Genomic DNA, 22089 nt, shown 5'->3' on the forward strand with positions numbered 1-22089 from the left:
GCCATGGTTTCACTGGCTCCCTCTAGCGGCCGTGTGGAGAACGGACTGTGGGGGCCAGGGGCAGTGCGGAGCCTGGTGGGGGCTGCCGGGCCGTCCAGGCATGGTGCCTTGGAAGAAGACACGAGCGGCAGAATCAATACACTTTGAAGGTAAAGACAACAGGTCTTCGAGGTGGACTAGATGTGCGTGTGAAGGAGGAAGGAGCCCAGACTGGGGGCCAGAGTGTTAGCTTGGGCGCCGGGAGGACCTCCATGTCTCCCCCAATACTGAGGGGGGGAAGCGGTGGACGGGGTTCTGGATGTGTGTGTGGCACCAGGAGTCTGCTTTTGGGTGTGTGGAGATGCCACTTAGCCCTGCAACTCAAACCCGAGCCTCTCTGAGCCTCCACTGTAAAGTGGGGGTGCCCACACTTACCGGGCAGGAGGGTTTCCAGAGGGTGGCTGTGAGTGGCCGGAGAGGAGGTTCACTGGGCCTGGGGAATGGGGGCGGGCCTCAGAGGCACTTGGGGCCATTGCCCACTCCCCACGCACTGCCCCAGGATCCCCGTGGGCCCTGCTGTCGGGGGCCAGGCCAGCAAGGAGCATACAACCGGGTCCTGAGGTCCGGGATCGGTGGCCGGCTCTGCCGCTCCTTGCCGTGGGACTTGGCTCGGGGACCTGCGTGCCTCAGTCTTTTGTCTCAAGCGGGCTGGGCTGTGGGCCTCATCACAGCACGTGCGGAGGCACTCGCGGCGCTGGCAGGTGCCTTGCTGAGTGGGGGCCCTGCCTCCCCCGGGGGTAAGAGGCTCCCCACACAGTACGACCCGCATGAGGGGAGGCAGTCACAAAGCAGTAATACTTTTATTCCCATCAGTGATGCTGACGGGCCTGACCGTTTACAAAGAAAAATGTTAGGAAAAAAGAGGGGCAGGGGTACAGAAGCCTCCATTCTCGACACCCCCACCCCCCTGCCCACCCCAGCCAGTGCCTCCAGACCAGAGGAGGCGAGGGCTGGCCACTCTCGAGGGCTCCCTAGGCTAGGCCATCTGCCAGCAGAGTCGGAGGTGAGAGCAGGGAAGCCGGGCCCAGCGAAGCTCTTCTGGAGCAGACAGCAAACAGAAAGGGGGCGCAACAGGTAGCTTGTCCTCTGGCGACCGGTTCGGGGCCCCTCTGCAGCATCACGGGGGCCCCTGCTGGCTCCGCCTCTCCTCCAGCGCCCTGCACACCCACATGGACACCACGGTGGCGTTTCCATCATTGAACTGCATGATGAATGGGTGGCCCTGTGGTGGGGGGGGGGGGGGAGAGGCTTTGACACACATTCCTCAGAGTCTGCACGTCATCACTCTTGCCCAGGCCAGTTCTCGGCCTGGAGCTTCTCCCCCCACACCCCAGCCCTGTGAGGTATGGAGGGCACCATCAACCCATTTCACAGCTGGCTGACTGAGGCCGGGGGCAGGGCAGCGCCCGCTCCCTGCAGGGCTGGGTGGTCCTGGGCTCCACTACCTTCTCCTGAAAGCCTGGCCGGCCTGCAAGCCGCCGCCGGGGGTGGTGGGGTCCCCGGTGACCGGCCGTGGGCTGGCCTTCGGAGGGGCCCGCACTGCCTCCATGTGGCCTGTCTCGGGCTCTAACCTCCTTAGCCCACAATGCAGGCCACAATGGATTTGGCCAGTCCCCTCCCCTGCTCTCCTGAAGAATCAGGATTCACATTCACGATCTTAGGGCCCCTCGGTACTTCCCAGGGATGGTCAGGAAAAAGCAGGGGGCAATCAGAGTCACCCTGACCACGGGTCAGGGGTGAAAGGGAAACTGAAAAGCATTCGCCCTCCTCCTCGTCACGAAGTGGCATCTCTGCCAGGAAACGCACACCTGGCAGCTTCCTTCCTCCTCTACCAAAAATGTACCTGAGACTCAGGGAGCCCCCTGCTCCCTTCCCTTCCCCAGCTCCTCCTCTCTCACCCCTGCAGCCTTCCAGCTCCAGCTTCCCTGCACTCTCCAGCTTGTTTTTTCAGATTTATTTATTTGAGAGAGAGAGAGAGAGAGAGCGTGCGAGAAGGGGGGAGACAAAGGGAGAGAGTGAACGCGTGAGTAGGGGGAGAGGCAGAGGCAGAGAATCTTCAAGCAGACTCCCTGCTTAGCATGGAGCCCAACACAGAGCTTCATCCCATGACCCATGAAATCATGACCTGAACCAAAACCCAAAACCAAAAGTCAGAGTCCAGCCGACTGAGCCACCCGGGTGGTGGTGCACCTTCCGGCTTCCTGAACCCTTCCTGGGCTCCCTTTCACCTCCTCACTGGCGTGAGCTGGGCTCCCAACACTGCTCTCCCAATATACTCCAGTCTTGCCCAGCAGCCCCCGGGGATAGCCAGCCACTGGCCACCTGCTTGAAGCTCCAGGCTGCCTCAAGATGAGTTCCTCACATGCCAGGAGGGATGTGGGCCCGGGACTCTGCCCTGGGTGCCCAGATCCCAGTGTCTGCAGGGAACGGTCCAAAACCAGACCAGGGGTGGGAATGAGGCTGCTTGGTCAGACCTGCTGTGTCCCTGGGGACAGAAAGGAAGACCATCCAGGCTTCCTTACCCTGGACTCATGCTACCTCCCCTTACCTGGCTTTCTCAATTCAGGCAAAGACAACCATCCCCAGGAGCATCCTGCATGGTCTAGTTCAGAGACATCCAGAAGACTGGCAGAAGGGCAGGGAAGGTACCAAGGGCACTCAGCCCGGGGCAGCAAGGCCCATCACGGACCTAGGCCTGGAGTCCATCTGGGCACCTTCTGTGATCTGCTTGTGGCATTCCACGGGGCTCCCAACACACCTGTGGGACCACTGGGGGGAGTAGGTGCCCCTTGCAGACTGCCACTGGGGAAGGGGAGCTGGAGGCCAGGTTGGCTTGGTGCCTGCAGGCAGCTGGGTTGGGGGCCAGGGCAGGAGAGGCCCAGGAGAGCCTCTATCTTGACTCCCAGCTAGAGCTCTCTCCACCGTGTACATGCCTACCTTACACCTGCGTTCCTAAATCGCTGCCTAAACAGAGGGAATTCTTCCTCAAGTCCGAGTGTGCACATTTCCTTTCCAGGAGGCTCAGGAGAGGCGACCTTGCGCCCTTGTGAAGAACAAAGGGAGAAGCTGTGCTCAGAAGCCGATGGGCCCCCTCCCCCCAAGCCTGGGGTAGCACAGTGTCACTTTCCCAGAATGCCCGGTGACTTTGGGGCCCATATGCTCCATCTCTGTTATCATCTGTTCGGGAACAAGCAGAGCGGAACTGCAGGAGGGGAGCACGGAGGCATTCCTCCAGTCATGGGAAGGCTGATGGCCGCGCTGCAGGGAAGCATTTGCCCAAGTGCCCTGGGAGGTGGGGGTGGGGGGAGGAGGAGGAGGCCGCATGCACTGCTCTGGTGGCGACCCTGCCCCTTTCTCGCCCTCCTTGGCGCAGGTGACTCTCCTATCCTGCCAGTCCTGATGCTTCACACCAGCCTGAAGCGAGTGACCTGGACAAGTGGCCATGTCCCCAGCTGCAGTCAACTGGCAGGAGAGAGATGAGTGGAAGAGTCACAGAGGGAGGCAGAGAGGGGACACAGACAGACAGATAAGGAGGGGAGCCCCCGCCTCTCTAGGCAGCCGGCCTGTGATGTTGAACTTGGGAGCCGTCAGCAGGGTGGCCCCGGGTGACCGAACATACGGAGAAAGCCGGCGTGCAGAAGGGAGGGCAGAGGGGAGCAGGGCGGAGCAGCAGTGGCCTCCGGGGCTGCTGAGCACCTCACAGTCGGGGCAAGAGCCACCCATCACGGCGGGGGGGCACTATGACCTCCACTGAGCGGGCCTGGGCTCCCAGGATCGCACATTTCTGCTGCCTGCGCCCACTGCCTGGGGCTCTCCGCGGCTGGCCAGGAGGGGACAAAGGGGGAGAATCAACGACCCGGTCACAACTGCCCTCACCTTCATGTCTGTCCTGTGATCCAGCCCCTCCTGGATGGAGGTGACATTGAGACTGTGAGCCCCTGCCCAGGTCCTGTCCTCTGTCAGCGCCATGCCTTGGACACACTGGGAGAAAGCCCGCTCTGCCATGGTGGCAGGTCACGTGCACCATCATCCCATTTTACAGACGAGGACACTGAGGCCCAGAGAGGGAAGCAACGGGCTGACAGTGCTGGGGCTGAACCCAGCCATCCTGGTTTCGAGGCTGCTGCATTCTCAGGGCTGGTCTGTGCCCCTGTGACCCTGGCAGGGTGTGTCCTCCCCTTCCCGTCTAGAATACAGTGGCACTCCTCCAGCCCCGACATGCACGACGTGGGAACTTCTCACGACTCTAATGAGCAAACAGATAAAATCCGACGGACAGTCATGGGGAAAGCATGAGAACCAGTCAGCCACTCTGAGGTGCCTGGGTTCCCAGGTGGCCCTGGACAGGCCTGAGCAGATGCCAGCATGGCCAGACACTCCTGGGGCCCCGCAAGGCCACATGCCCAAGGCGGACAGCAACTACACCCTCCGTGACACTAGTCCTGAGTCCAGCCCTATGGAGGTGTGCTGTGTGCCAGGCACCTGCTGGGGGCTTTGTCCTGACTTTCCCACCAAATCCCCACACTCACTGTGGAGGCGCACGTAGCGATCTGCCCTCCAGATGAGGAAACAGGCACGCAGGGAACCGTCTGAGGTCGTCGGAGCAAGTGACTGGGCTGGACCCATGACGTGGATCTCCTGACTCAAATGCTCTCCTGTACCTGCCACCAGAGAGACTTCGCAGGCCTCTCTCGGGCTCTTCATGAGGCCCCGGAGGGCTCGAGCCTGCCCTGCTGGCAGGAAGCGCCCGTCCCTCCCTGGGAAGAGGAACCCGGACACAGACCAACTGTTGCAGCCCCCACCATACTACGAGAGGCAGAGGAGCATGCTGTGGCCCACCTGCATGGTGGGACCCCCTCGCAGCTTGTCAGGAGCATCCCACCTGGCCGTGGGCGGCTGCCCCAGGTACCAGGCCTCTGTCCTCCAGGGAGGACACGTGTGGGCAGCCCCTCCACCGAGACTGGTGGGCTGCGGCGGGCCGGGGCTCCTTCTGACCTCGGTGGCCTCCTCGCCAGGCGGTGGGAGCCACTCTCAGTTCCTGGATTCTCTCAGGGCCGGCCAAGGGCAGCTACCCCAGCCAGGGGTGAAGTGTGCTGGTCCACCAACTTCGCCGCAGAAGACAGAGATAAATGAAGGCAAAAAGACGGGATGGCAAGAAGTACGATGGCTCTGAAAGTGGGACACGGGGAAGCACGAGAGGGATGGGTCAACAGCCGCTTATGACAGCTGGCACCCCTGGTGTGGCCACGGCCACGCGGGGCTGAGCAGCAGATCCTGCCAGCACGAAGAGGGGCGCCCATGGAAACCAAGAGCTCTGGGGGAGGAGCAGTAGTTGTCTCCTCCTTCATCTGGGCAAAGTGATCTGTGGTTTGCTAGTATTACTCTGCCTAGGTAATGATGTCCCTATTTTTCCCATCCATTTATTTCATCATGACGAGACGCCTTCTGGACTGACAGCAGAGCACTCCCGAGTCCCCAGGTGGGCAGTGCTCTTCCCTCTGCTGGGGGGAGGGTGGCAGCAGGGAGGTGGGGGGTTCATGTGCCCACTGAACAGATGGGAAAAGGAGCTCTGGGTCTCCTGCCCTGCTAAGAGCTGCCCAAGGCTCAGGCCTCTGGATTGCTCATGCTCTGGCCTTAGTTGGGTTTTGACTTTTTCCCAAATGGGAATTTACCTACTGGGTCTCCACACTTCCTTCTCTTGTGTAATTTCCTAAAGAACATCATGCATCTGAATCATTACTACCACGCTGGTGTGGCTGCCATGCTGACACGCAGTAGGCCCTCGATTAGTAACAGGCCTGCGGCAGGACAAAGCCATTGCATATTCTGTGTGTCGCCATCTACTCACCAAGCACTTGTCGTGTGCTTCTGGCTGCTTGATATCGGCACATGGTCTTGAATCCTCCTGGCACCGCCGTTTATAGACAAAAGGAACTGGGGTGTCAAGAAACGGGACCTGGGGCAAGGTCACAGAGCTAGGAAGTGACAGTCTTAGGGCTTGAATCCAAGACTCTCTCCTGTCACGGAGGACATCACCTACTGTGCTCTCAGATGTCAGGCACAGTTGAGTTCTAAATTTCTGCTTTTGAGGAGCCTGGGTGGCTCGGTCAGTTAAGGGTATGACTCTTGGTTTTGGCTTGGGTCATGATCTCAGGGTTGTGGGATGGAGCCCCGCGGTGGGCTCTGTGCTCGGCGGGGAGTCTGCTTGAGATTCTCTCCCTCTCTCTCTCTCCCCCGCTGCTCGCCAAGTGCTATCTCTAAGGGAAATCTTTTTTTTAAAAAAGTAAATTTCTACTTTTTAAAAAGAGTATCTTATATATCATAGGTGTTTAGCAAATGTTTTTTTAAAATACTTTATTTATTCATTTGACACAGAGAGAGAGAGAGAGAGAGAGAGAGCACAATAAGCGGGGGGAAGCAGCAGGCTCCCTGCTGAGCAAGGAGCCTGACATGGGGCTTGATCCCAGAATCCTGGGATCATGACTTGAGCTGAAGGCAGATGCTTAACTGACTGAGCCACCCTTGTGCCCCCCAAAATGACTTTTTAAAAAAGATTTATTCATTTGAGAGAGAGTGCACAAGGAGTAAGGAAGAAGGGCAGAAGGAGAGGGGAGAGGTTTTTTTTTTTTTTTTTTTTTTTTTTAAGATTTTACTTTTTTGGGCAGCCCTGGTGCTCAGTAGTTTAGGGCTGCCTTCAGCCCGGGGTGTGATCCTGGAGACCCGGGATTGAGTCCCACGTTGGGCTCCCTGCAAGGAGCCTGCTTCTCCCTCTGCCTGTGTCTCTCTCTGTGTCTCTCATGAATAAATAAAATCTTAAAAAAAAACTTTACTTTTTTATTTGAGAGAGAGAGAAACAGAGTATGAGCAATTGAGGAGAGGCAGAGGGAGAAGCAGACTCCTCGCTGAGCAGGGAGCCCAACTCTGAGCTCGATCCCAGGACCCTGAGATCATGACCTGAGCTACAGGCATATGGTTAACTGAGCCACCCAGTCACCCAGGGAGAGAGAATCTAAATAGATTCCACACTCAGCGTGGAGTCCGATGTGGGGCTCAATCCCATGACCCTGAGTTCACAACCTGAGCAGAAACCAAGGGTTGGAACACTTAACCAACTGTGCCACCCAAGGGCCCCCTCAACAAGTGATTTTTAACTGGTAACTGCAGTTAAGGTGACAAAACGGCCTATCTGTGTCCCCCCTTGTTCAAAGTCCTATGTATTAGGCACTTCTATTCAAACAATTTATGTGATAATCAGCAACTCTAAGAACTATTATCTCCATTTTACAGATGAGGAAGTCAAGGCAACGAAGGTTGAGAAAGCTGCCCAAGGCCTTGGAGCTTGAATACCGGGTTGTCTCCAGAGCCCGAGCCCTCAGCCAGGGTGCTGACCTGTGTCACCAGTGCCAGAGCTGGAGGATGGCGGCCCCCACCTTACAGGACAGCCTGCCCTCAGAGCAGAAGTGGGTGGTCTAGCTAAGAACTCCCGCTTCCCTGGTTCTCCACTCCTTCTCTCTGGGCCTAGTCTTTAAAGAAGCTGGAAAACTTAGGTCTCAGGCCTGGAAACTTCCCAGGGCTCCAGACACCAGAGCCTGAAGGTAAGCACAGAAAGAACAATCAGAAACTGGATGTCCAACAGCTGACTATACCCTAAACTTAAGCTCTCCATCTATGGGGCCTTCCATCATGTCTCCTCACAAAAGATGCCATCTCTCCCAGACAGAACTGTGCACACACCTTCCTGCTGACCTCCCTAGAGCACACACTTGGTTCTGCCTTGGGTTATCATCATTGGAACCATTTTTACCCTGACATTAGACAGGAAACTACTTGAGGGTGGGGTAAAACTGATCACATAGCAGCCACCAAGAAAATTAGCGGGACTGGTCAGTTATGGCATTTCCCCAGGGGCCTGCTGCCAGGCTGAGAAGCGTCACAGGCTGGGGTGGGCAGGCCTAGCGAGAAGGCACCACAAGCTGAGGCTGCTCTACACTCTTGGGGTCGGGGGTCCTCTCTGGACCCCAGGCCACCAGGCGCTCCTCTCCCACCAAAGAAACTGCTTGAGAGAGAACGCCAAGAACCCAAAGGCCTGTTGAAGCAAGCAGGCCGAGCCCAGTTGCATTTTAGCCAAATTTAAAACAAGTGAAGAGTCCAGCAGGCTGCTCACGTGAGCTGGCAAGGGTGGCCTCCTGATTAGGTGGTGCCTGTTAGGGGTGCCCCGAGGGGCTGAAGGCGCCCCAGTGTCACCACAGTGTCCACCACTTCGTGTTTCCTGGCTGGGCCCGCAAGCCTTGCCTGAAGGTTCTCCGCACGTCCCCTTTAGGATTCCGGCCCTAGTGGTGGGCTAACACTTCAGGTCCTTCTCGGCCATCATGGAGGAGCGGCAGGACTGGATGGGACCTCAGAGGCCAGTGGAGCCACAGGATGTGAGGGGTGCTGGGGCTTCTACGTGTTTGATTAAGGTTGTCAAGAAGTATTTTAACTCTATTTGTAAAAACCTAATTAAAAAAATAATGTACGTACTCATCTACCTAACTCACGTGTCATGGTGAATACTGGCCATCGTCACCGTGCACCGTGGCCAGAAAACTTGTTTTCTGAACAATTGGAGCAGAGCCGGTCCTGCTTATTGATTGGATCTGTGCACGTTACTGAACTTCTGTGTGGGTTCACAACTGGGAGGCGCGCTGGCCATTTGCAAAACCTCCTGGCTGTGATGTCATCACACCGTAAAGACCTATAACGCTGTGAGTGCCACACCGCCCAGTGGCTGCCCCGCGAGGCCCAGCGAGGGCGGTGAGGGTCAAGGCTGCTCTGAGTTTCTGAGGCTGCCGGTCCCAGTAAGCTCCACCTACCTCTTGTCTGACCTGCAGAGGTACCATAAGCAGCTCATATGAACAGCTGCTAGTCACTGTCAGTGGCTAAACTTTGAAAATAAAAGCTTTCTGCTGTTCCCTTTTGTCAAGCATCTATGTGGGTTCATCAATGCCTCAGCTGAGCAGGCATCTGGCTAAGTCAGGATTTCCTTGACTCTGTGCTCCTGAGACAACAGCAGAGGGAGGCTGAACGCTCCTGGAGACAGGACTGTAAGTCTCACCCACTCTTAGATTTTGTGTCCTTCAAGAGAGGGCTGATAAACGACTTGCTAAAGAAGTGTCCATAATGAAGACTAATACATTCATGCTAAAGAACACCCCTTTTTTCTCTATTAAAATTGGGGTGCTGCATTAATGTCACATAATAAAAAAGACTCCACTGCTAAAGGTTCAAAACCACTAATGGAATCCCTGCTTATCTAGGAGGTAAGTCAGAGTAGAGAGCGAGATGACTTCTAAAAGGAGGCACAGATGTCCGACGTCTGTCAACCTGCTGACAAGTGGCAGGGCAGCGGGCAGCCTTTATAGTATTAATTACGTGACATAATAAGTCATACTCACCCCTGGGGTCAACTCTGCCTTTCAGGCTGGGTGTGCCAGGCTGGTCACCAGACAGAGCTGGGGAAGGAGGTGGCAGGAGGGGAGCCCCTACGAGCGACTCAGTGGGGAAGAGCTGAGGCAGCTCAATAAAAACCCTTCTCTCTGTCCCTGTGTGGGGTAATGCAAGGAGCATTACATCTGGACAGAGAGTCAGAAAACCCACTTGTTGCTACCCCAGAACGATGGCTCGGGAAGGGCCATGATTGCCTCCAGGGGGGAACCTCCATTCCCCAGGCGTCATCGCTTATAAGGCCTTCTGCTGTTCGTACACTCCTGAGTCCTGCCCCCAAGGAGGAGGACAACACTGAGAGGGAGGGCTGGGGTCTTCTGTCCATGGGGCGGTGGGGGGCGCATTCTGGCCTGCCCTCTTGATGGGGGGAGGCCTGGGGTTGCTCACCCCTGGGACTCAGGAAATTCCCAGCAAGGCAACTCAGGCCACAGGGTAAGCATGGGCTTTAATCAGGGATTTATTTATTTGTTTGTTTGTTTATTTATTTATTTATTTATTTATTTATTTAATCAGGGCTTTAGAGAAGTAAAGCTGATACTCGCTTTCCATTGTCTCCCAAGTCCTGGGTCTCTGATGGTTTTGAACATGAGCACAATGTTTGCAGGCCTCCTCAGTCCCAGCCAATACCGCTGCTCCCTCTTCCTCTTGGAGTGGGGTGTAAGGACCACACGAGATCACCAGCCCCCACACAGGGCTTCTCAGACACAGGTGGGCAATGTGAGGGCTGCTGATTACTCTAAGATGCCACAGTAAGAGGGGGGTGTGGGCCTTGTCTCTGTGAAGCTAGTGTGGAATCTGCCTGTCTCCCCAGCTCAGCTTTCTAGAATGTGCTTTCTCAGCCTCTGATTTCTAAAGCTTTTCCCTGGGTGGAGGTCTGATGCGGGGTGTGTGTGTGTGGGAGGGGTGTGTGGGGGTGGTCCCTTCCAGCCCTTCATTTTCTTTTAAGACCTCAAAAAACAGTTTGCAGCTGTGACATGCCATTTCAATCAACCTTCCCGAGTTTATTCTTCACAATTGCTACAGAAATAGATGTTTCTCCCCAAATATTCAATTATTAACAGCAAATTGCTTACCTCTAGCCATCCTAGACTGTACACAGGCATCTAAGGAGGGTCAAGGAGCTCTCCACCTTTCATCTGAGTAGATCTATGTGCTCCTTCACGGAGTAATTGGTCAGAAAATGGCCCATCGAGAGAACAAGGTATTTGCAGAGGTTTCTGTGAGTCATTCTTGGGCCTGTGCAGTGTGGTACAGGGCGGGGGCATAGGGTGACTTCAGAGGGACATGGTGAGAGGGGTAGACATGTGGGATGCCAGCACTCATGAATGTGTGCCAGAGGAAGCTGACCCATTCGAGAGGCAGAATGGTGCCTCTGGCCCATGTAAGGGGTGGGGGGCTGTGGTGGCTGCCTGGCAGGAAGGAACTCAGGACCCCGGAGGATGCTGGCTCCCTCAGGCAGTCTCAGGGTGGGCAGATGCCCAGGGGGGTCAGGATCAAAGCGTTGCCAGAGGCAGAAAGGGGGTCTTGCTTCAATAATGCTTAGGACTCTTTGCTGAGAGGCTGAATCCGCAGCAAGTCCAAGCAGTGACTATGGGGCCAGTTACCGATCGATGTCTTAGACGTTCAAGGTTGGTCTTTTGGGGTGATGGCTGTATGGTGGTGGAGGTTTAACAACGCAATGCTCAGAAGGGTGCATTTTCTCTTCTGCTCTCTTTTTTCTTACCCCTTAAGATTTGATGTTTGAGCTCAGAGCCCTTTGCTGAATGTGTGCATCTACTCGTGTGTGTGCGCACGCGCGTGTGTATGTGAGTGTATGAAAGGTGGGGGGGTAGTCAATGAGAACCAGCACAATTTCTGGCACACAGTGGGAGCTCAGTACATTTGCTGAACACAACAGAATGGAATGATTCTGACAGTTGAGATTATGGGAGATCCAGACAGCCTAAAAGCCTTCCCTCTACATGGCCCTAGCCATGCTAGATAATATGGAGCAGTTTTAAAATGCATGGGTGAACTCATAAGAAAGAAAGAGAATCCATAAGTGCTGACAAGGAAGAGGGAACCGGAAACCAGAATAAGAGTGGAAGTATGTGGCTTTATGGGGGTTACTGGTTCCAGGAATGCAGTCCTGACAGGAATGAAGAACTAAGCAGAAACAGGAGACAAGGGCCCTCAGGGGGCTGACCTTGAGACCCTGAACAAAGCTGAGACTACAGAAAGGGGGAGCTGTAAAAAAGTCTACCTGTCAGCAAAGGGGACCTGAAGGTGACCCTGAGGGGAGTTGCGCAAGAAATACAAAAGCAGGGTGGATCCCCGTGCGGTTGGGGACTGAGTGTACTACCTCTGTAGTCTGAGAATCCCAGGCTGAGAAATTAATATAATGTTCATCTTGAGCTAGCGATACTCTGGAATGTCTGCCAGAAGCACATAAAAAACCATTCTGGGCAATTCTTCTAAAATTTAGGAGTTTCCAGAGTAATAAACCCCATTCCATATGAGCTTACAGTAAAAAATTCCAAAACATGGGAGGATATAATTCACCACAGACAAGGATGAGCAGACAAAACACATGCAGGAAGAGGAGAGTTTCTCAAAACTGAGATAATAGGAAAATAATTGGGAGGGAAAATGTAAAAAAAAGTGTGCATCTAAAAAGATGAAAGACATAAAAGAAGAAAGTGAAATACTAAGAAAAGAATAAGACATGATAAAAAAAGAAAGAGATTTGAAAAAGAATTTAACTTCTAGAAATAAAACATACAGTCCCTGGAAAAAAAAAAAAACAGTGTATGGATGAGGCAGTCAGCAGACTGCAAACACCTAAGAGATACTTAGTAAGCTAGAAGAATGGCCAGAGAAGATCCAGGGCACAGTGGAGCAAGATAAAATTTTCATTCATTCATTCATTCATTTAAAAGATTCTATTTATTCATTCGGGACACACACACACACACACACACACACACACACACACACAGGCAAAGACACAGGCAGAGGGAGAAGCAGGCTCCATGCAGGGAGCCCGATGTGGGATTCAATCCTGGGTCTCCAGGATCATGCCCTGAGCTGAAGGCCGCGCTAAGCCACTGAGCCACCCGGGCTGCCCCAAAACTTTCTTTTAATGTGAAAGACAAAGGCCTGGAAGAAAGACTGAGACAAGACTGAACACATGGGGGGAGATGTAATATCCAGAGACAAGAGCTGAACATTTTGAGAGCTGATGAAAGATGTGAATTCTCAGATGAAAGAATCACAATGATCTCCAAATAGAATGTATATAATAAAAGCTACACCTAGACAAATCATAGAGAAAGTGCAGAATAACAAGGACAGAGATGTTTTGTGTAGAGTGGGTGGTGACGGGGCAGCCAGCAGATTCTTACCAGGAAAAGTAGAAGCCAGAGGACAACAGAACATCTTCAATGCCCCAGGAAGAACTGCCAGCCTATACCACCAAACCTGACCTGATTAAGCTAACAATCAACAGTTACCCCAAAGCAAAGACAATCCTGAACAAAAAACTCAAATGGTTTCACCACCCACAGACACTCCCCAACAGAACTCTTAATGGAGGAAGTACAATGCAACAGCAACAAGGAACAATCAACTGGTAAACACACAGATAAACCTAAACAAGCACTGATTATATATATATATATATATGTATATAAAAGTATATATAATAGTATATATAATATATATTATATATTAAAGTGTCAACAGAATGCAAATTACAAACAAAAAATAAATCCAAAGAAAACATAAGACTGCAAATAAATAAAGAACACAAAGATATTAGATAGAAAGGTATCACAGAGATGGCCAATTCAATAAAATACTGGTCCTTCAAAAAATTAGTAAAGCAGGCCAACCTCTGACAAAATTGATTGACAAATTGACAAGCACACATCATCAGGGATGAAAATAGGATATATAACCACAAATTCAGAAAACACAATAATGATATTCCATATGGATGCTATGAGGCCAAACATTTTTGAAAATGCAGAGTGATGACTCCACAGCAGAGTGGGGTGGGGCGAGATGGATAAATACATGGTGGGGGCAGTGAGAAGGGTGGTATGGGTGGGGACTGGGAGGTGCCCAAGAGCCCTGACCATACATCACCCCAGTAGGTGAGCCATGGGTTCTGAGCCCTGGTATCACACTTTCAACTTTTAAAAGAACGTCCTATCCATTGCCTTATCTTATTTCAAGAGCATCCAGTTAAGTGAGGGCTGCTACTTCTTATAATCCATCTTAGTTAACAGCTTTTCTGGTTTCTTAATAAAGATAAGCAACTGGGATGCTTGGATGGCTCAGTTGGTTAAGTGTCTGCCTTTGACTCAGGTCACCATCCTGGAGTCCTGTGATCAATCCTGGCATTGGGCTCCCTGGTCAGTGGGGAGTCTGCTTCTCCCTCCCCTTCCTCTCCTGCCCCTCCTCCCTACTTGTGCTCTCTCTCTCTCAAATAAATAAAATCTTTTTTTAAAAAGACTTTATTTATTTATTCACAAGAGACACACAGACAGAGGCAGAGACACAGGTAGAGGGAGAAGCAGGCTCCATGCAGGGAGCTCAATGTGGGACTCGATTCCGGGCCCCAGGATCATGACCTGAGGCAAGGCAGATGCTCAGTCACTGAGCCACCCAGGCATCCCTCAAATACATAAAATCTTTTTTTTAAATTTATTTATTTATGATAGTCAGAGAGAGAGAGAGAGAGAGAGAGAGAGAGAGAGAGAGAGAGAGAGAGGCAGAGACACAGGCAGAGGGAGAAGCAGGCTCCATGCACCGGGAGCCCGATATGGGATTCGATCCCGGGTCTCCAGGATCGCGCCCTGGGCCAAAGGCAGGCGCCAAACCGCTGCGCCACCCAGGGATCCCTCAAATACATAAAATCTTAAAAAAAAAAAAAAAAGAACCATTTGCATGAAGCCTGAACCCAAAGTGGACATTTTCTGATGCTACCAAATCAACAAAAAACACAGAAGAAAGAAAACTGCTAAAGACCACTGAATGTCAAAATTTTGGGTACATAACTAATTTAAGTGCCATCTTTTTTATTGTTTTCAGCTTTGATGCCCCTGAGTTAACTGAGCCTCATTCAAGTTCAATGGAATGGGTTACTACAGGGGTGAGTGTAGGGAGCCCAGGGGACTGGCTGGGGCAACCCTTTTGGAAAATCTGAAGTAAGAGCATTTAACAATGGCCAAAGCTGTTAGGCCTAGTCTACAAAATACAGGATTGAAAATCACATCACCAGTTACTCCAGAGTTTCTGCTATCAGCAACCAACATTTTCCATTTGAAACTGCCCCTCTTTTTCTTTTTTTAAAGGATAGCCACAAAAAAAGGAGCAAGCCATTTGAAAATTCTGATCATTTTGTGTCCCAGCAGCAAATAAAAATCATCAATAGAACCTACTTTTTTTAGCCTTGAGCAATATTTTCTAAAACAAAACACAAAGAACCTGTGGTACTTAACTATTCTGTTATTGATTTACTGTGGTTTGCAAGGTAATGTTGAAGAAAATTAAATGTACGGGAGCCTGAAATGCGTTTTCTGTGGCGGTGAACGGTGAACGGTGTGGCTTGTGTTTTCTGAGGCAGTGTCGTTGGTCATGCGCACGATGAATGACTAAGGGAACACACTTCATCTGGTTACAAATAAGCTGTCCGCCTTCACTGCAGAGCCTTATGAAACCAAAGTCTACTTTCACTGTTAAGAAGGAAAAAGTTACTTCCTTACAAGCTCGCTTCTCCTGGCATTTATGCTCCAGTTTTCAATCAAATCCAATACAGATGAGTATTGAAAGGCTTCTAGTTACCTGACACTAGATCTGGTTTCTTTCTTTCTTTCTTTCTTTCTTTCTTTCTTTCTTTCTTTCTTTCTTTCTTTCTTTCTTTCTTTCTTTCTTTCTTTCTCTTTCTTTTATTAGGAAATCAAGTTATATTTCTTTTTTTTTTAAAGATTTTATTTATTTATTCATGAGAGAAACACACACACACAGAGGCAGAGACACAGGCAGAGACACAGGCAGAGGGAGAGGCAGGCTCCATGCAGGTAGCCCGACGTGGGATTCGATCCCGGGTCTCCAGGATCACACCCTGGGCCAAAGGCGGCGCTAAACCGTTGAGCCACCCGGGCTGCCCTAGATCTGGTTTCTAAAGCCTCAGTACTTCCTTTGGCATAGTCATGGCTGGCTTACTTGGTCTCTTCAGAAAATAACAGAACTTCAACACTTTCAGGCCTACCCTAATTATTGACTCCAAAGCAGCAAAGTGGTCATATGGTTTCAAACGTGGACATTCACATGCAATATGTTCCCTAAACACCTGTTTTCAAATCTAGAAGCACTGGACATATCAACAGGTCACTATAATTTGACACCCTTATTTAAGATGAAGAATTTGGAAGTTCAGCTAAAACTTCATCACTTTTAGCTAGTCAGTCACTCAAGCCTTTATTTAAGCCAGTTTTCTTTTTTTTTAATTTTTTAAAATTTTTATTTATTTATGATAGTCACAGAGAGAGAAAGAGTGAGAGGCAGAGACATAGGCAGAGGGAGAAGCAGGCTCCATGCACCGGGAGCCCGACGTGGGATTTGATCCCGGGTCTCCAGGATTGTGCCCTGGGCCAAAGGCAGGCGCCAAACTGCTGCGCCACCCAGGGATCCCTAAGCCAGTTTTCTTGTAGTGAAGACTTAGTGCAAACAAGCTTAGTATCTGGTTTCCCAATCTAAAGCACATAAGGAACAGTCAAAGGGTAGAGGAAGAGGCAAAGGTTGGCTGTTGGAGAGAAGAATGAGGACAGGAGTAAGAAGTGCCATCGATGAGGAACACCGACACCACAAAAACAGAAAGCCAGCTTGGGCTCAGTCAGGGCAGGGACAAATGAATGGCCCTACATAAACAAACAAACAAACAAACAAAAAACCAAATGGCCCTACACATGTTAGTATCAGGAGACACTGATAAGCAGAACCTAGCAACTAGACAATGTTCATAATGTTGATCTAGGGACATTCATTTTTTAAAATGCTAAATCCTGGTGTACATATCTGTTTAAGAGAATAAGGAAATGTGGAATACACTTAAGAAGACCTCTTATCTGTAATTTTTTAATTTTTATTTTTAAAAAAGATTTATTTGAGAGCGAGAGAGTGAGAGTGCACACATGAACAGTGGGGAGGGGCAGAGAGAGAGAGGGAAAAGCAGGCTCCCAGCTGACCTGGGAGCCTGACCTGCGTCTGGATTCCAGGACCCCGAGATCATGACCTGAGCCAAAGGCAGACAGGTGCCCAACCGACTGAGCCACCCAGGCGCCCCTGTAATATCTTCTAAAGTTTTGGTTTTATAAAGAATAAGCTTCAGTTACCTGGATAGATTCTTTGTATGGGGCAGCTCGTTCACCACCAGAAGGTGTGGCGCTGCCCTCTGAGCTTTAGAACGTCAGTACTAAGCACGGTGAGAGTTCTCACTCTGCCCGGCGCCTTTCTGCAACACTGGGTGATGTCACGGGGCAGGGAAGCCCTCATATCGTCTGAATTCAGTAAAGACATATGGGGCCATTCAGGGCCCAAGTTTATCTCCGCTTCCTCTGCAGAGAGTTTGATTACTTCTAAGATTTATGGTCAAAGTGGAGAGAAAAAAAAGAAATACTTCACAAGAGCAGATTTATAACCTCATCTTGTTTTTTTTTAATAACATTAGGGATGACATCCTATGACAGAATCTTGGAATGACTGCTGGGCAACTTGGAAACTCAGTGGGAAGTTTTATATTTTGGGGGTTTGGAGCATTTTGTACTTATAAAGGTCAGGTAGGAAAGGGCCAGGGAAATGAGCCAGGGAGACGGTCAGAGAGTGAGTGTCAGCTGGTTTAATTTTCTGTGTCAACTCTGAAAATTAGATAAACAATGACAAACCAGGCTTTTTAAATGAACTTGTCACTTCTGGTTTTCTTGATACATGGTAACATTTTTCAAGCCCTGGTAGCCCTAAAGACAGATTTAACCCCTGAGAGGTTTCCGTGTTAAGTGTTCTGAAGTCCCCACATCTGAAAACAAAAGGTTCAGTCCAACTCAGTAACCCTCAAAAGAAAAACTAATTATCTTTGAAACTTAAATACTCTTCTCCTAACAATTAAGGGGACTTTGCTATAGCCAAAATGTTCAGCCTGAAATTTTCAGGACGGTCTCAACAACTTCAGATTTTTTTTTTTTCTTTCCATCATCTTCTTGGCTCTCCAGCCCAGCCCAGCCCATTCAACACAGTCCCCTTGATCTTTCGACCACTGTTCTAAGCAAGACTGTCTACCTTGAGCCGGTACTGGCTCTCCTCCCGCTGACTCAGCCGAGGACAGACACTGCTCTGTTCTCATGAAGACAATAGAATAACTGCCCCCCCCTTTTTTTGTGCTATCGTAAGTCTACATTCCTGTGGCAACATGCTCTCCCATGGTGAGGGAGGGAGAGACCCGTGAGGCCTTTTAAAGATTTTATTTTTTTAATTTATTCATGAGACAACACACACACACAGAGAGGCAGAGACACAGGCAGAGGGAGAAGCAGGCTCCCTGGGGGGACCCCGACGTGGGACTCGATCCCAGGACCCTAGGATCACACCTTGAGCCGGAGGCAGACGCTCAACCGCTGAGCCACCCAGGTGGCCTCCAGTGAGGCCTTTTAGTAGCTGCCCTTATTGGCTCTGCTATAAGCATATTTTTCAGAGATAACGCAGTTTGAATATATTGAAGAGAGAAATACATATATTTACAGATACCAGCATTTGATGGGGTTTTTTGTTCCACAAAGTGCTTTCAGGTCCATTATCTAAATTCTAGCGTCACAACCACCCCCATGAAGTAGCTGGATGGCATCAGTGTTAATTATCTTCAATCTATGGATTCAAAAACTAGGTTCAGATTTAAGTGACTGGGGTAAGGTAGGGTGGGGTTTGAACCGGATGTCAGCTCCGAAGTCTGTGCCTTTGATTATGATATGGCACAGCAGCAACGTAATCGGGATTCTTGTGAGCTCCTCCCTGTCCCAGGCACTTATCAGGTGCTTTCACATATGTTACTTAATGCCTCCTTCCGTCGAAGAAGCAGATGTCGGCCTGTTTATAAACATGGACAATGGAGCTCCGAGGCACGAAGGACTGTTGGGGGCTGACGTCACCCCAGGTGCTCGACGTCCCATGTCACTCTTTCCCGACACCCTACAGTTGGTAGAAGCTGCACCCCCCTAACAAAGCACAGATGCCATGGTCTGCCCTGGGTAAAAGTAGGAAATAGGTGATTTTCAGCCCTCCGATCCCCACCGTGTCCTCATCCCTAAATTCTGATGTCCTTTTCTGATGTGTAAGAGTCTCCTTTGCCAGTGTCCCATGTTCAAAATTACCTCTGCTACCAGCTAACTGCTGAGAAGAAAATCACCTGATTGAACCAAGTCACAGGAAGGTAAGGAGAACTAGTAGGAGCACCGGGACCACATGTGTTTGAAAGGAGGGCACCTGCCTGGCACAACTGCCATCTCTGGTCTCAGGTGGTCGGCCCGAGTGCGGGTGTGAGGGGCTCCATCTGTGCCCACACATCATTTACCTCTGGCTCCTAGGAGCCAGAGTCTCCCTAACAGTGCAGCTTCCCCCTAGCTCTGTGAACTCTGTCTTCTGTAAAATAAGAAGAGCAGGGACCTCACAGGGAGGCCATGTGTGAACCTCCCAGTGCAGAAGCTATCATGGAGACAGGTGTGTAGTCATGATTATTAAGGGCTGAAACTTGGCAGGACTTACCATACTTCTTTTCTTTCCTTTTTTCTTTTTGTAGATTTATTTATTCATGAGACACACAGAGGGAGAGAGAGGCAGAGACACAGGCAGAGGGAGAAGCAGGCTCCATGCAGGGAGCCCAACGTGGGACTCGACCTGGGGTTTCCAGGATCCCACCCTGGGCTGAAGGCAGTGCTGAACCGCTGAGTCCCATACCCAGGCTGCCCCCATACTTCTTTTCTAAGGAAATTTTTATAACACCCAGCGTATGTTTAGTGCTAAGTGTGGAAGACACTAGACCAGCTCTCCTGCACACCTTGTGGGTGGATGGGCAATAGAGAATTAGGGACCTTGCCAATTCTCCAGTAAGGAAGAATGTATTAAGGACCTTCAACACTCACTGAGCAGCCCCTGCCCTGAGCCTCAGGCCTAAAGGCCCAACTCACTCATTTAAACTAAGAACGAACAAACTTCCCTGGGTTCAGAATTCCGTGTAAGTAAAACACAAAATAGAAAAGAGGCATCCCAACTGTTGCACTCGTGCACAGCCTATAGACAAGACGGCAGTGCCCTCAGACAGCATTTCAAATACAGTTTATTAGTGTGTGATATGAAAAGGGTATTTTTATTGCATGATATAATGCAATGGGACCTTGGGCGCTCTGTGGAAAGACCTCACACTCAGAAGTGTAATGAACCCGTAGTCCCAAAAACATTATACTGTACATTAACCTATCATTAATGGCACATTAGGGCTAGGGGCATTGCACGCTTGCTGGTCAGGGCTCCATCAGGACAGTGTTGAGAAAACCACACAGTCTTCCCAGGCTTAAAACAAATAGAGAAAATAAATATTCCTGATGTCTACAGGCAGCTTTAAAGGAAGTTCAATCCCAGCTCTGCCTTGTAATTTCCAAGCCTGCTTTTTTTAAGAGATGAAGACACACAACTAAACAAAAGAAGAAAACGGCCCTCTTGCAGTGTACCCTCGGCTATTGGCTATGCAGCCTCAGTGCTGGCTCGGCAAGGTCACGATCAGATGGGCACTTTCGTTAGCATACTAGCTGCCCAAAGGACAGCTTGGATCCTGGATCCTTGGGCCAGGATCCCAGACCAGAGAGGCAGAAGGTGCCTTGGAGGTGGTATGTCCACCTCCCTCACTTTCTAGATGGGGCATTCAAGGTTCAAAAACATGATGAAGCTGGGGCAGCCCGGGTGGCTCAGCAGTTTAGCGCCGCCTTCAGTCCAGGGCCTGATACTGGAGACCCGGGACTGAGTCCCATGTGGGGCTCCCTGCATGGAGCCTGCTTCTCCCTCTGCCTGTGTCTCTGCCTCTCTCTGTGTATCTCTCATGAATAAATTTTTAAAAATCTAAAAAATAAAAATATAACAAGACAAAACAAAACATGATGAAGAAAGAGACAACCTACGCAACAGAGAAAGGGGCACAGTATGTGAAAAATACCACAAATGGCCAATAAATGCAAGAAAAAACTGTTCAACTTCATGCTTAATAAAACAATGAAATTGAAATGACTATGGCTGGTAGATTGGCGATGATTCAGGTCTGGTAATCCAGCAGCAGAACAGGTGAGGGGGAGCTGGCATTCCCATAGCCAGTATACAAAGATGTGTATAGAGATGGTCACCATCTTACTAGCAGAGATCTGGAAATGGTCAAAAAGTTCTATGACAGGGTCCTGGTTAAATAAACATGGTACATTTATATAATGGATTACCATGCAGCCATTAAAAAGAACTAGGTAGACTTTTGTATGATATGGAAAGATTCTAAAAGAGTCTAAAGATATAGTAAGTGAAAACACAAGGTGAGGAACAGGAACACTATAAACTACTATTAAAGGTGTTTTAACTCTGGAGAGCGGGGCTTGGGTCGTGGGAGGGGTTGGGAGACCACGAACTTCTTATTGTATATCCTCCTGTGCCACTGGAAATTTTATTTTTTTATTTTTTAAAGATTTATTTATTTGATAGAGAGTGAGAGCGAGAGAGAGAGAGAGAGCGAGCGAGCGCACAAGCACAAATGGTGGAGTGGGAGAGGGAAAAGCAGACTCCCCAGGACTCTGGCATTATGACCTGAGCTGAAGGCAGATGCTTAACTGACTGAGCCACCCAGGTGCCCCCGGAAATTTTAATCATGACTTAAAAACTAGTTTCAGAAAAGAAATGATGAGGGTAGGAGCAAACATTTTTGGGAACCTCTTATTTTCCAACTCCTATGCTATCTGCTTTGTGTGCTTCATCTTGTCTGGGTTTTCACAAAAACAGAAACAGTAAGTTAGTTACTATCACCCCTCTTCCACGAAGCGGGGATTGAAATCTCGAGGGGTGACATCATTTGTTCAAGGTGACCCTCGTCTCATCTACTTTCAATAACAGAACAGAGTATTTGTAAAATAGAGAAATTCTTCCCAAACTCTGATGCAGCCCACGGCCACTCTCCTGAGCAGGGACAGTCAGACTGGCTGACCCAGCAGTGATCCAGGACATGGGGGAGAAGGCAGGGCAGAGGCTACTCACTTTGGCCGAGGTCCAGTCAAATTTCTGGAAATATCTCCATAGCGCCCCTAGGGCTACACAGTGTTCAAGTAAGTAATGCTTGGCAGCCAGGGCTCAAACACATGGGGGAAGTGCTTCTCTGATTAAACACAAATCATCTCCCCCCCCAAAACAAACAAACAAACAAACAAACAAACAAACAAAAAACACAAATCAACTTCAAAGGACACCCAGTTGCAGGTACATGGAGAGGTAGCTGCCTCAGACCAGCAGAGT

General features: G+C 50.2%; 1 protein-coding gene across 4 annotated transcripts in view; it reads right to left on the reverse strand.

Moving 5' to 3' along the window:
• Positions 1 to 826: 826 nt before the first annotated feature.
• The window catches only part of MAP2K5 (mitogen-activated protein kinase kinase 5), a 261355-nt gene continuing 240092 nt past the window's right edge, over positions 827 to 22089 (reverse strand). For all 4 annotated transcript variants that reach the window (XM_055319757.1, XM_055319756.1, XM_055319754.1 and 1 more), the window contains one exon: positions 827 to 1261. In XM_055319757.1, the coding sequence (XP_055175732.1) occupies positions 1157 to 1261 (105 nt within the window). In that variant the 3' untranslated portion in view covers positions 827 to 1156. The remainder of the gene's footprint in view (positions 1262 to 22089) is intronic.

Source organism: Nyctereutes procyonoides, unplaced genomic scaffold (assembly GCF_905146905.1).
Source record: "Nyctereutes procyonoides isolate TBG_1078 unplaced genomic scaffold, NYPRO_anot_genome, whole genome shotgun sequence".
In the NCBI taxonomy this organism is placed as follows: Eukaryota; Metazoa; Chordata; class Mammalia; order Carnivora; family Canidae; genus Nyctereutes; species Nyctereutes procyonoides.